The 13915-nt window shown below is 34.7% G+C and overlaps 1 protein-coding gene across 1 annotated transcript in view; it reads left to right on the top strand.

Moving 5' to 3' along the window:
• Positions 1–13915, top strand: part of LOC135219017 (uncharacterized) — a 51677-nt gene that overhangs the window by 24344 nt on the left and 13418 nt on the right. The window contains exon 10 of the mRNA XM_064255453.1: positions 12215–12233. Coding sequence (XP_064111523.1) covers positions 12215–12233 — 19 coding nt within the window. The remainder of the gene's footprint in view (positions 1–12214; positions 12234–13915) is intronic.

Below are 13915 nucleotides of genomic sequence, written 5' to 3'. Positions count from 1 at the left end.
TATACATATATATATTTATATATATTATATATATATATATATATATATATATATGTATATGTATATATATGTATATATATATATATATATATATTATATATATATATATATATATATATATATATATATATATGTATGTATATATATATATATATATATATATATATATATATGTATATATATATATATATATATATATATATATATATATGTATGTATATATATGACTGGTGAAAATGTTTTGTTACAACGGAATTCCATCTAATAAAAGGAGCCCATAAAAACACAAATATAGAGAGAAAAATACTCTATTTCAGAGACTGTGTCTCCCTCTTCAGGTAGATGAATGAGAAAAGTTTACAGACAAGGTGGTATTTATACCGAGAGGCCCATCCACAGGTACGCCAATTTAGGTCACCCCCACGATAATCTTCCTTTAATCTTCTTAAGCTTTGGCTGAATGAATATCTTGTCGATCACATCTGAATCCCATGCTCCTTTTGAGATGTTCATTACCTGCATCGCTTTTATTTATGACGATTCCATCATTTGTCTCTTGTACCGGCAGTTGCTGCTATAAATTATATGTGACAAATTCCAGTTTATTCTATGGTTATGTTCATTGTATGGTTGAAAATAGCTGAGTTCTGTTGTCCATACCTAACTGACCATTTGTGTTGTATTTAATCTCTGGGGAAGTGATTTTCCTGTATATATATATATATATATATATATATATATATATATATATATATATACATATATATATATATATATATATATATATATATATATATATATATATATATATATAGGTCATCTTAACCATATGTACGAGTATTTCAACATCCTCCCCCCTAGGGGGGGCTAGTGCCGTCAGTGCACCTCACACAATGCACTGTAGGCAGTACTTAAGGCTCTTTGCAGCATCCCTCCGCTCCCTATATAGCTGCATTAGACGTAATTTTCATACGGTACTGCTAAGTAGATCCTAATCTTGCTTAGCGCCTCAGTGGCGTGGTCGGTTTGGTCTTGGCCTGCCACCTCGGTGGCCGCTAGTTCATAGTCTCGGCCTTTCCATTGAGGTGTGAGAGATGTGTATTTCTGGTGATAGAAGTTCGCTTTCGACGTGATTCGGAAGTCACGTCAAGCCGTTGGTCCCGTTGCTGAATAACCACTGGTTCCATGCAACGTAAAAACACTATACAAACAAACAAACAATCTTGCTAACTTTCTGTGTCACGAGATAGTTTCTCGTTACAGCTTCCTGTCTTTGGCTTTAGACAAATCGATTCTCGTCCCCCCCTCCCTCCCTACCCCCCCCCCCCCCAAAGTGGGGTGTAGAATTCGAAGCATTAACAGGATTTATTAATTACATTATCCTTAATTTTTTCCTGTCATAATCAAGGTTCTCAAATTATTTCCTGGATCATCAGGAATTTTTTGCTTTTGCAATTATTTTTATTAAGGAATTTGTCAGCTCTCAAAGGGACGAGAAAATTTGAACAACAAGCGAAGATACAGGGCTGAATATTAGAACGCTAAAATTATGGGTGACCCATGTTTTCATAAAAGCCAGACAATTGATTCTTTTTTTTTTTTTTTTTTTTTTTTTTTTTTTTTTTTTTGTGCTTGACCACATCATAACTCCCAAATTTAAAAAAAGAATATATTGAAAACCCAGTGAAACCTTGACACGTTCTGTTAGCCGCATATGTGACGGTTAAATGATTTTTTGACGACCATTCTCAATTTCCAGGTAGTCGCCTTACTTATCAAGAGGTGCAAAATGCTAAGTTTTATTTCTTAGTTTACTCATTATATTCGGTTACTTTTCCACTTACTACGGTGTCACTGTTCCGTTTTCTTTTTTCCTGATATTTCCAACATTTAGCGTGTAATAATGTCGTTTTGTTCAGCTAGCTTAATTATCATTTAATTATTACCCTGTTCTGCGGCTACACTTGCTCTACCGACTTACAACTATTTTAACAAGCCGTCAGTAATACTACTTTGATCTACTAACTGTTTACTTAAATGTGTAAAAGAAGGAAGTTTTCTTTCATCTGCACATAATATATTATCAAAATACCCTGTGATAATACATTTCCCGAAAGTGAAATTAAAACTTGTACAGTATTTTTTGGTAGATAAGATATTTCCATTTATTCAAGTGAATATTGTTAATATTAAATATAATTTTCGTGCCTTACCAGTTAAGATGCTATAGCAACAATCAACGCATAAATGGCCTGTATCATAAGCTAATGCCTCGATAAATATGTTAAATTAAATAACCATTATATTTTAAAGAGATAAACACACAAGAAATCACAGGCTAATTACCGTGATAAACACAGAATCACAAGCAAAGCCGATTTAGTTATTAACGAACGCAGCAAGACGCAGAAACCATAAGACATATTAGTTATTAACGAACGAAGTAATACACAGAAACCATAAGACATATTAGTTATTAACTAACGAAGCACTACTCAGAATCCATAAGACATATTAGTTATTAACGAACCAAGCAATACACAGAACCCATAAGACATATTAGTTATTAACGAACCAAGCAATACACAGAACCCATAAGACATAATATTTATTAACGAATGAAGCAATCCACAAACCATAAGACATCAGTTATTAACAAACGAAGCAATACACAGAAACAGTAAGACATTAGTTATTAACGAACGAAGCACTACACAGAAGCAATAAGACATATTAGTCATTAACGAACGAAGCACTACACAGTACCCATAAGACATATTAGTTATTAACGAACGAAGCAATACGCAGAACCCATAAGACATATTAGTTATTAACAAACGAAGGAATACTCGGAAACCATACGGGAATTTGAAAGCCACAACGCCAGACAACCTCAAATCACTCCCAAGAATTTGAACAACATCGACAAACTGTTTCCGGAGTTTCGGCAGCTTTGATGAATTTTTTCATTAATTTTTTTTTAGTTTGCCTTTGGAGGTCAAATAAAAAAAATTGTCTAGCTAATAAAAAAAATTTCAGTAGATGAAAATCAATGGCCGGTGGGAACAGCTCATTTCATGATGACGCTTAGAAATTTTCATCTAAGTGAATTTCCTTATATCAGGAGTGTTCTTATTCCTGAAACTTCTTCTATGTGTGTGTGTGTGTGTGAGTCTATAGACATATCTATACAATAAGCAGTATATCAGAAAGTATTATAATACATTATGTCAAAGTACAATCTAATACAATATAGCTTATAGCTTATCATTTATCATTTTCGCTTACTCGAGAAGTAAGCCTAAAAACCACTTTGTTGTTGTTCGTGCTATTGTTGTTCTTATTGGGGGGGGGGGGGGGGGGGGGTGGTGGCTAGGACTGTCCTATGGAAATGCCTAAAAAAGTTCTGAAAAAGGTGTCTCGTGTTGAGTTAAAGATACAGGAATTTTAGGATACAATATTTATGATTTATCTATTAGAAGGAAAATGTGAAAAATAAGTAAAGCAAATGTTAAACAGTACAGAAGAGTTATTTCTAATAATATATAGCGCATTTATTTTAATATTCGTTGGGGAAACAACCCTCTATTTGACCGTAGATTTTAGCACGCGTCCCAAGTAAGCTGGAGGTCGGATCACACCTTGTATTATTGACAGGTGGAAAATTAGCATAAACTACCACCCATGGTTTTATCCGTATATGGTTTTATCCAATCTGTTCGGTTCTCACGCCTTAGTGTGACTCGTAAGATCTTTTGTAAGTTTCCCAGCAGTGTTTAGTGGGATGAGGTTGCTAGCCCATGTCTAGGTCACCAGAGATGACCAACAGAAGATTAAGCGGTTAACTACCCAATCACTGCCCAAGGCAACTACATCACCTAGTCTTTCCATCCGTAAAGTTATGAATGAATCATTATGAAAGATATGAATAGAGGAGAGGAAAAATTTACACGAGATTGACTCAAATATGAAACGTCATTTTCGACTTTAAAGATTTTTGTGTGTGTGGTTTTTTATAAATTTCTAGCAGCATTCGAAAGTCAGAATTTATCATTGCGAACAAATCTAGCGTCTACTAAAACCAGAAATGACATGTATTAATCTTCAGTTGTTTAATTTCTAATTTTTTTAGCGTTTTCTCTTTTTTATATATATAAAAAACATGGACTCATGCAATAAACTTCCAAGAAACGTAAGGTCATTGTGTGTTCTTATTTTTCTGTCGTTTGATGTTTAAACCTTTAAAATATCTCGTTCGAAAAATGATGATAGATAACATTTTGTAACATTTTTAACATCATGTCCCAAACCCTTTTATTTAACAAATACGGATTTATCACACCATCAAACGCGCTCGTCTGAACCTGAAAAATAAATGCAGGCATCCAAAAGAAAAATATATATTATTTGACTCCATTTAAACCTCATAGAAAAAAAATTAATATATTGAGAAATAACGTCATTCAACTTTTAAATAAACCTCAACCGTGAAAAGGCGCTTACAAAAGAGACATCACATTTAAAAACATCATTTAATGATCATATCCCAGATTTTTGAATTTCTCAACACAAAAACATCCTCTTGAGACATCGGCCGCTCTGCGTGCTTGCGTAATGCATGATTGCAGAAGCGCTTAGGAGTGCGTGTTGCCATGCCGTGATTTCGCTGTTAATGAGACCCAATTTTGTTTGTTTAACTAAGGGGCTTTGTTTTTTTTTTTTGAGGTTAATTGGGAGTCTCTCCCCTCCATGCCCCAGCGAAAACGGGTATTAGAAAGGGCAGGGTCACAAGCAGGTTTTGGGGCAGTGGTGTCTACTACAATAAATACCCGGAATTGTTTGGGTACCTGGACACTAATAACCTCCAGTCTTTTTTTCAACTGATTATAGAAGAAATCTACAGCCGTTTTATTCTGAGAGCGTAAATAAAAACACTTAACTTTTCCCAAAAGGTGAATCAGTATACCTGGTGGAGAGTCGACTTTAGTGGATCGCAGAGAGGGTTGAAGAAGGAATATTCAGATAAAATGGGTAAAGAAAACAGGTATTTTTTTATTTCAATAGTGAGCGAAATTTCATAAAAATTCAGTCATATATCACAAACATTTTTCTACTTTCAGTACAAATAAAAATACACAGTATTCATTCTTTGTAAGGATAGAATACTGACTACCGAAAAAGAATCATACATTCACGTCTTCATTTCACTTTAAAAAATGGCACACTTTTATTCAGTAAAAGACTTTCTCTCTCTCTCTCTCTCTCTCTCCACAAATGAAAGTAGCAGTATATTCTTATAAAATGACTGCAATTTTGATAACAAAAACCATTAAAGAAATGAAAAACATGCTTTCCTCTAAAAGCGCTTTTCTCTTCTCTCTCTCTTCTGAAGCGTGAAGAGTAGTCATGTTTAACGCATGTTCCGCTTGTTAGACACATGTGACCAAGACATCATCAAGCAGCATCGTGAGAACAGCTGAGTGACTAATTAAGCGTAAGGGTGAGAGAGAATCTCTCTCTCGTCTCTACTGCTATATATTATTTATATATATAATATATTGTATATATATTTAAATATATATTATAATATATATATATTATTATATATAATAATATAATATATATATATAATAGAATATATAATAATCTATAGATATCTATATAATATTATATATATTATATTTAATATATATATCTATATATATATATATATATATATATATATATAGATATATGTATATATATATTATATATATATATATATATATATATATAGACTTCAGGAGGGTCCATGATACACATGTTGTTTAAAAAGGCCATGTTTATTAACAGCAAAGAAACGTTTCGCACTACTCAGTGCATCATCAGTCTGTCAAAAGTAAAAAGACACAATAAAAATACATTATTTAACATAAAAAGGAATTCACAAGGTAATTAAAATTTACAAGTTAAAACAAAAAAAGTAAGAGAGTATAAAAAGTACATAAAACAGAAACCAAAAAGAGACTACCAAAAACACCAACCACCATCTATCAAGCAGGAGAGAAGAGGGAATGACATACAATGACGTCCAAGGCCAGACGACAACTATGCCAGATACAAAGTTCCTGAGGAAGTATTACTATTGAGAGAGGGAACCAGTCTTTTAATATATAACGATTCTAAAGTTGTTAAGTGATCTGGGTCCCTTACATAACCAAATATTGAAAAGTGTTGTTTCAGGACTTCGGTTTTACATAATGCGCATGATTTCTAATATTAGAAAATTCTGGCTGCTTAATTCTTTGGCCAGTGCGAAAGCTAAAACCCAAATGGCTGCAATATCTGACCTGCAGTAACCTCCGTGTCGATCCAACGTAAGAGCCCGGACATCCAGGGCATGTGAATTTATAAACCACATTGGATCGCTATGAAGGACTGCAGGCGATCTTTGAAATTAAAAAATGATCCTATTGTACATGGGTTGTTAGAGATCAGTTTTACGTTAAGACAGGGGATTTCCTGTTTCGATTATTCTTGTGAGATTTAAAGAGAATTTGGAGTCAGACATATACGGGATTGAGGCATAGAATAATTTTTTTGGGACATCAAAGTTGACTGTTGGAGGTTGTAAGAACTGTGTTAATAACTTATTGGTGATTTTATGAACTATCTTGTGGATAGGAGTTTATCTTGAAAAAGTTGAATAAAAAGAGTATTTCTTTGTGAAATATTGCCAAGTTGAAGAATATTTTAGAGCTCTATGGACCCAAGGTGTAGATGGTATTAAGTTTGAAAGAATATTGACAGGAGCTATAGTAGTTATTGGCTAAGCCCGTATATGTCCGCTTTCTATAAACAGAAGTAGTGAACTCGGAATTATGTCTCGTTACATTAATATCTAAAAATGGAAAGACTACCTTCGCTCTCTACCTTACCTCCATGGTAAATTGAATGTTTGGATGAAGTTGATTAAATTATTATTCCAAAAATAAAAGAACATTGCCAAGAGTGCTGGAACAAGAACAAAAGTGTCGTCTAAACATTATCTCTGCGATCAAAAAGACGGTTTTAAAATTAAATGGATTACAACTCGTTTTTAAAAAATTTCCATTTGTTCAAGGTCAGACATAAAAAAAGTTAGCAAAAAATGGGGGGCCCGCAGGAGGCGACCCATGGCAACTCCATCGACCTGCGAATAGAGTTGCTTATTAAAAATGAACAGTGAATCTTGCACTGCAAGTTCAAGTAGTTGTTTAAGATTGATCTGTTAAAACCATGAAAAACTGTATCTTCGCTAATAAAAACCTTATCTAGAATAATATTGATCGTTTCATTAAGTGGGACATTAGTGAAAAGAGACTCTACATCAAAACTTACCATGTAATAGTCTCCATCTTGGTTGGTAATTTGCTGTTGGAATTCGTAACCATTTTTTAAAGAAAATTCATTGCTACTATATTCAGAAAGTAAACCGGCTAAAAATTTGGAGATAGAGAACGAAGGACTATTATAGGCAGCCATAATGGGTCTAAGAGGTATATTAGGCTTGTGAATTTTGGGTTGGCCATACAAAATACTGAAAGAAGAGCCAGTCACAAATAGTTGTTGATATGTGGTCTCATTAATAATATTTTCACTTTTAATTTTTCTTAATAATCTATGATTTATCTTCCCTTTTTGTATATGTCGAGAAAAGTGGGTTCACCATGAGCTTTAAATTTGGTGGTATCAGACAAGATATTTTCCATTTTTCCACATAATCGTTCTTATTCAGAATCACAACACCTTTGTCCTTTATCGGGCTTACAAATTACAATGTCCTCGCGTTTTTTCAAGTTTAAGAGTATGCTCAGAAATGCAGTTTTTTCTAAAAAAAAGGAGTTCCAGTTAGTTTCAAATGCCATAAGTTTTGTGGACTAAATTTGAGATTTTCTGTTGGAGATTACCAATATTTTTATAAACATCAAGTTTTATAAGTCTTTGGAACATGACCTCAAATGGTAAAAAGAATCTGGCATAGTTGGGTCTAAAAGATGGCAGACAAAAGTCCAAACCAAAAGATAGTAAAAATTCCTCTCTCTTCGATAAAATGTAATCAGATAAGTTAAAAATACAGTGGTTTCTGAGTTGGAAATCAGGAATAACAACTTCATCCAAACATTCAATTTACCATGGAGGTAGAGAGCGAAGGTAGTCTTCCATTTTTAGATATTAATGTAACGAGACATAATTCCGAGTTCACTACTTCTGTTTATAGAAAGCGGACATATACGGGCTTAGCCAATAACTACTATAGCTCCTGTCAATATTCTTTCAAACTTAATACCATCCACACCTTGGTCCATAGAGCTCTAAAATATTCTTCAAATTGGCAAATATTTCACAAAGAAATACTCTTTTTATTCAACTTTTTCAAGATAAACTCCTATCCACAAGATATAGTTCATAAAATCACCAATAAGTTATTAACACAGTTCTTACAACCTCCAACAGTCAACTTTGATGTCCCAAAAAAATTATTCTATGCCTCAATCCCGTATATGTCTGACTCCAAATTCTCTTTAAATCTCACAAGAATAATCGAACAGGAAATCCCCTGTCTTAACGTAACAAAACTGATCTCTAACAACCCATGTACAATAGGATCATTTTTTAATTTCAAAGATCGCCTGCAGTCCTTCATGCGATCCAATGTGGTTTATAAATTCACATGCCCTGGATGTCCGGGCTCTTACGTTGGATCGACACGGAGGTTACTGCAGGTCAGATATTGCAGCCATTTGGGTTTTAGCTTTCGCACTGGCCAAAGAATTAAGCAGCCAGAATTTTCTAATATTAGAAATCATGCCGCATTATGTAAAACCGAAGTCCTGAAACAACACTTTCAATAATTGGTTATGTAAGGGACCCAGATCAACTTAACAACTTTAGAATCGTTATATATTAAAAGAGGACTGGTTCCCTCTCTCAATAGTAATACTTCCTCAGGAACTTTGTATCTGGCATAGTTGTCGTCTGGCCTTGGACGTCATTGTATGTCATTCCCTCTCTCTCCTGCTTATAGATGGTTGGTGTTTTTGGTAGTCTCTTTTGGTTTCTGTTTTATGTACTTTTTATACTCTCTTACTTTTTTTGTTTTTTTTTAACTTGTAAATTTTAATTACCTTGTGAATTCCTTTTTATGTTAATAATGTATTTTATTGGTGTCTTTTACTTTTGACAGACTGATGATGCACTGAGTAGTGCGATACGTTCTTTGTGCTGTTAATAAACATGGCCTTTTAAACAACATGTGTATCATGGACCTCCTGAAGTCTATATCTTGCTGACTGGAAATTATATATATAATATATATATATATATATATATATATATATATATATATATATATCTTTAAATGGATCTACTGACAAATAAATGATTTAATTTTATTTATTTTGTACAAGTGAAGTGAACCTGATTATGTTAATGATGAATATTAACTATTATTTTGCGCTCACTCTCTCCCTCTCTCTCTCAATATATATATATATATATATATATATATATATATATATTATATATATATATATATATATATATATATTGAGAGAGGGGGGGTGTCCCTCTCACCTCCACGGTTAATTATAGCAAGTCAGTTAGCCACTGAGCCTTCCTAAACCTTGAAGTAATTTTGGCAGATTATCTCTGTCCAAATATAGCATGAGGTCGAAATAGTTGAGAGATGTATCCATGCCTGAGAAATTGCAATTGCTATGCAACACACAACTTCCTTATTCCTTTGGCATAGTTTCTAGACTTTTTTTTATACTAATTAGCCTGTATATGTTTACCTTCGCACGCTACAATATGCTTGTGCGAATAAGAAATAACGATTGCCAAAATTACATCACAAAATTATAACGTATTGTGCGTTATGTTATTCTCTATTACTCTAACTTTATTTACGGCTGGGAAATGAATCATTTGACAAAATAAATGATTTCATTTCATTCATTTTGTGCAAGTGAAGTGAACTTGATTGTGATAGTAGTGAATATTAACTACTATTTTGCGTTCTCTCTCTTTCTGTCGGTCTGTCTGTCTGTTTGTCTCTCTGTAAATTTGGCACAAGCAGAATGTAGCTTGCGAAGGTAAACATCTTCGGGTTAATCAGTACACACACACACACACAAAATGGTCTAGAGACTATGCAAAAGGAATAAGGAAGTTGTTTGTTGCATAGCAATTGAAATTTCTCAGACATGGATACATCTCTCAACTATTTCGACCTCATGCTATATTTGGACAGAGATAATCTGTCAAAATTGCTTTCTAGGTCAGGAAATGAAAATTATGCAACATGCCTGACGGCTCAAAGCGAGTACTAATGTCATTATTTACGTTGTTGCTAAATTAAGTTTACGTTGTTGCTTAGTTAAGTATATATCATTTTAACCAGACCACTCATCTGATTAATAGGGCTGACCCGAAGGTTTATATTTTTGTTTATTTTACGTGGCTGGGAAACCAATTGGTTACTTAGCAACGGGACCTACAGCTTACTGTGAGATCCGCACCACATTAGATCGAGAAATGAGTTTTTAATCACCAGAAATAAATTCCTCTGTTTCCGCATCGGCAGCAGCGGGGAGCGAACTCGGGCTACCAAATCATAGGCGAATATGCAACCCACTCGTCCAGTGAGGAACTACACAAGGTTTTGCAAACGTGTGTTGTTTATTTTTGCGAGCAGTTTTTGAAGTGTCCAGGAAGCCTCTGAATATAGATACGGAATTGGATTATAAAGTTTAGAGCAAAGGATGTAGCTAGGGGTCGAAGGAACGCTGCAAAGAACCTTAAGTAATGCTTACGGTGCACCACGTGAGGTGCATTGATGGCACTTCCATCCTACGGGGCAAATATAGATACGGATTGTTATGCAGGAGTGGGAGAGTAAGATGAAGCTCCGGTAGGCCTATAGATGCTCCGGCTCTACCACACCAGAAATCAAACTGTAGAATCGCCTATAATTTTACAACAATATTTCAAAATTTGGTAGTCACATTAATCATCTTAGAGAGAGAGAGAGAGAGAGAGAGAGAGAGAGAGAGAGAGAGAGAGAGAGAGAGAGAATAAATGCAATGGATATCTATCTAAACCATCAACCCAGATCCTGAACATGTAAAGGTGCTTACTCCAAAGGAAAGATGTTGCTATACAGATCCGGGTTTGGGAGTTACTGCAAAAAAAGCTATTTCAAAACTAAAATAGATTTCTGAAACCAGAATAATAAAGAAAAATGAAAATAAAATGTATATTGCGTAGAGTCATCGTTCTACAATAATAGTAGTACGAAGGACGAATCTGGGAAAGAGGCAGCCTACTTAGCAGTGCTGCCAACTGCTGCATTGGCTCACGAAGAACAAAACAGAAATTCGTCATTAATGTAGTTAGTCAACCAAACCTGGTACCAAACGGTTAAGCTAGAAAAGCTAAAAAGATGAAAAAAAAGCAAGCTAAAGCTCATGTTGGCAAAATAGAGAAAAAAACGATAGGCTATTAGCAAACCTGACATGGTCTAGCTCGTATGTAGTCTCACGTAAAACTGGTTCACCCGTTCATTAGTTTTCCTTACGTATTAAATTCATCAAAATCTATCGAACCTTGCTGATTTGCAAAGTTGTATATTGCTGATATTTTGTAATCATATCCTAATTTATCGATAATAGCATAGAAAAAAATGAAAATCACTTTCCACAACCTTCACATCAGCTCACGGGAAAAAAAATCGAGTACCGCGAAACTTTGATGTGAACTTCCCATTAAATCACATTTTGTCATGCTCTCTATCCACCAATAGGAAGCAACCGGCAGGTCACCCTCTATCGGCTCAGCCAATCAGACGTCTCCGTTTCCATTGGAAAAAATAAATAAACGAAAAATGACAGAAAAACTGGGAGAATAATATACTTCTTCTGCTGCAGGGTTTTCCCTTTGTTCTCGTATACGCTACCAATTTCTTTTCTGGACATTGGAATGTTTTTTTACAGCCATTTTTATGTCAATTTTTTTGTCCTCGTCGAGATCGTCAACCTCAAGTGTTTATATAAAGGGCTGGGATAGTCTCTGCTCAGTTTCTTAAAACAGTGGCTCCACCTCCAGGCTCCAAGCCACGGAAAGTGGCTCAGTGACTCAGTTGTGAGAAACTGCCAGTTCCGGAAACACCAACCGTCGGAGAGAGTCGTGACATTTAATTTACGGAGTCAAAGGTAATGATTATAATTTGCAATTTCTTGTTGTTGCCTCTCTCTCTCTCTCTCTCTCTCTCTCTCTCTCTCTCTCTCTCTTTCCTTCCCCGTTTATAAAAGCAACAGTGTGGAAGAGTTTAAAAGAAAGCTGGACAAAACCATTAGGACACTGTGACTGCACAGTGGAACCTGCTCTTAGAGATAAGTGAGCACACGATGTCTCCTCGGATGGACTAATAAACCTTTGAGACTTCTAATCCTTGTAACAAGCACAAGAGAATGCAGGTTTCCTCTTACACCCACACGAAGAAACAGAACCCTCTCCAAAGCCTTAATTGTCACATCAGTGTGGTTTTCGAACGAAAGTAGTGATCCAAAATTTAGCAACTATTGTGCTTAGGCTGCGTGAGACAACATATAGGCCTACGGCTGTAGGGGGAGGAGTGACGGAGAGGTGAAATGATTAACTATACATCCTCTGGATCCTTCGCTACTTTAGGATAGGTTTACAGATTCCGAACAAAAGGGTTGATCCAAAATCTAAGCAACTTTTGTGCTTAGCATACGGCTGCAAGAGGAGGAGTGACGGAGAGGTGAAAATATAGATCTTCTGGATCCTTTGCAACTTCAGGATAGGTTTAACGTGACACAAATGCGACGAAGTAGGAAAACAGAAAGAAGGTCGATGGAAAAATCAAAGCATTAATCTCACGAAAAATAATCACACACACACACGCACACACACACGCCCACGACACACAGACAACACCACACACACACACATATATATATATATATATATATATATATATATATCTATATATATATCGTCTCCAAGTGCAGCAAAACGAATATCATAGAATCTCGAAACCTCGAGCTAAAATTCACACGTAACTGCCGGGTTCCTTAGTTTACTCTAGTATGTCTTTTTTTTCTTTTTTTTTTTATTTATTTAATCTTGAAGGCACGTCCTAAGGTTGCATAGACCAGGTACCTGGGTTTTTCAATGAAGCTTGGACGCACAAGGCGTAGTATCAAAGCATCAAGTTATAAGCGGAAAAAAAGTCAATCACGATCGTGATATGTTTTTTCTACATAAAAAAACCCACAAGGACAAGAAAAAAGTTATGCGTAATTAAAATGCATCAAGTCATAAGCGAAATGTTGCGGTCATACACGGACCAAAAAGAAACAAAAAAAAAAAAAAGTCATCAGTCCCCATCATGATTTTTTTTCACATAAAAACACAAGGGCAAGAAAAAAGTAATAGGCAATTAAAAAAAATCGTCTGAAAGGATTCCGAGGGAGGGAATGTGGCATTTCGTGGAATTTTTCTCATCTATTGTGTGTGTTTTTTTTTTTTTTTTTTTTTTTTGCATTCGTCGTTGCCTGCAAGGGAATAAATATATACTTTATAAACGCACATGAAAAGCAATTTGCATGAAAAAACTACTTCAAGCAGCACCATTCGTATTGACCATCAAGCTAAACTGAATCAATTGCTTAAGAATAAATAGGTTATTCCTAGTTTCTCTCTCACTCTCTCTCTCTCGGAAGAGAAGTAAACAAAAATGAAATGACAGAAAAAAATAAGGAAAACAAAGAACAAGATAAAAGTATGGATGCAGAGATACTCATTGATATACATATGAGGCAATAAAGCAGCATACCTACGAAGAAATAAATTAAACGATATGGCAACA

This window comes from Macrobrachium nipponense, chromosome 1, assembly GCF_015104395.2.
Source record: "Macrobrachium nipponense isolate FS-2020 chromosome 1, ASM1510439v2, whole genome shotgun sequence".
Lineage (NCBI taxonomy): Eukaryota > Metazoa > Arthropoda > Malacostraca > Decapoda > Palaemonidae > Macrobrachium > Macrobrachium nipponense.
This window is presented reverse-complemented; position numbering and strand designations above follow the sequence as displayed.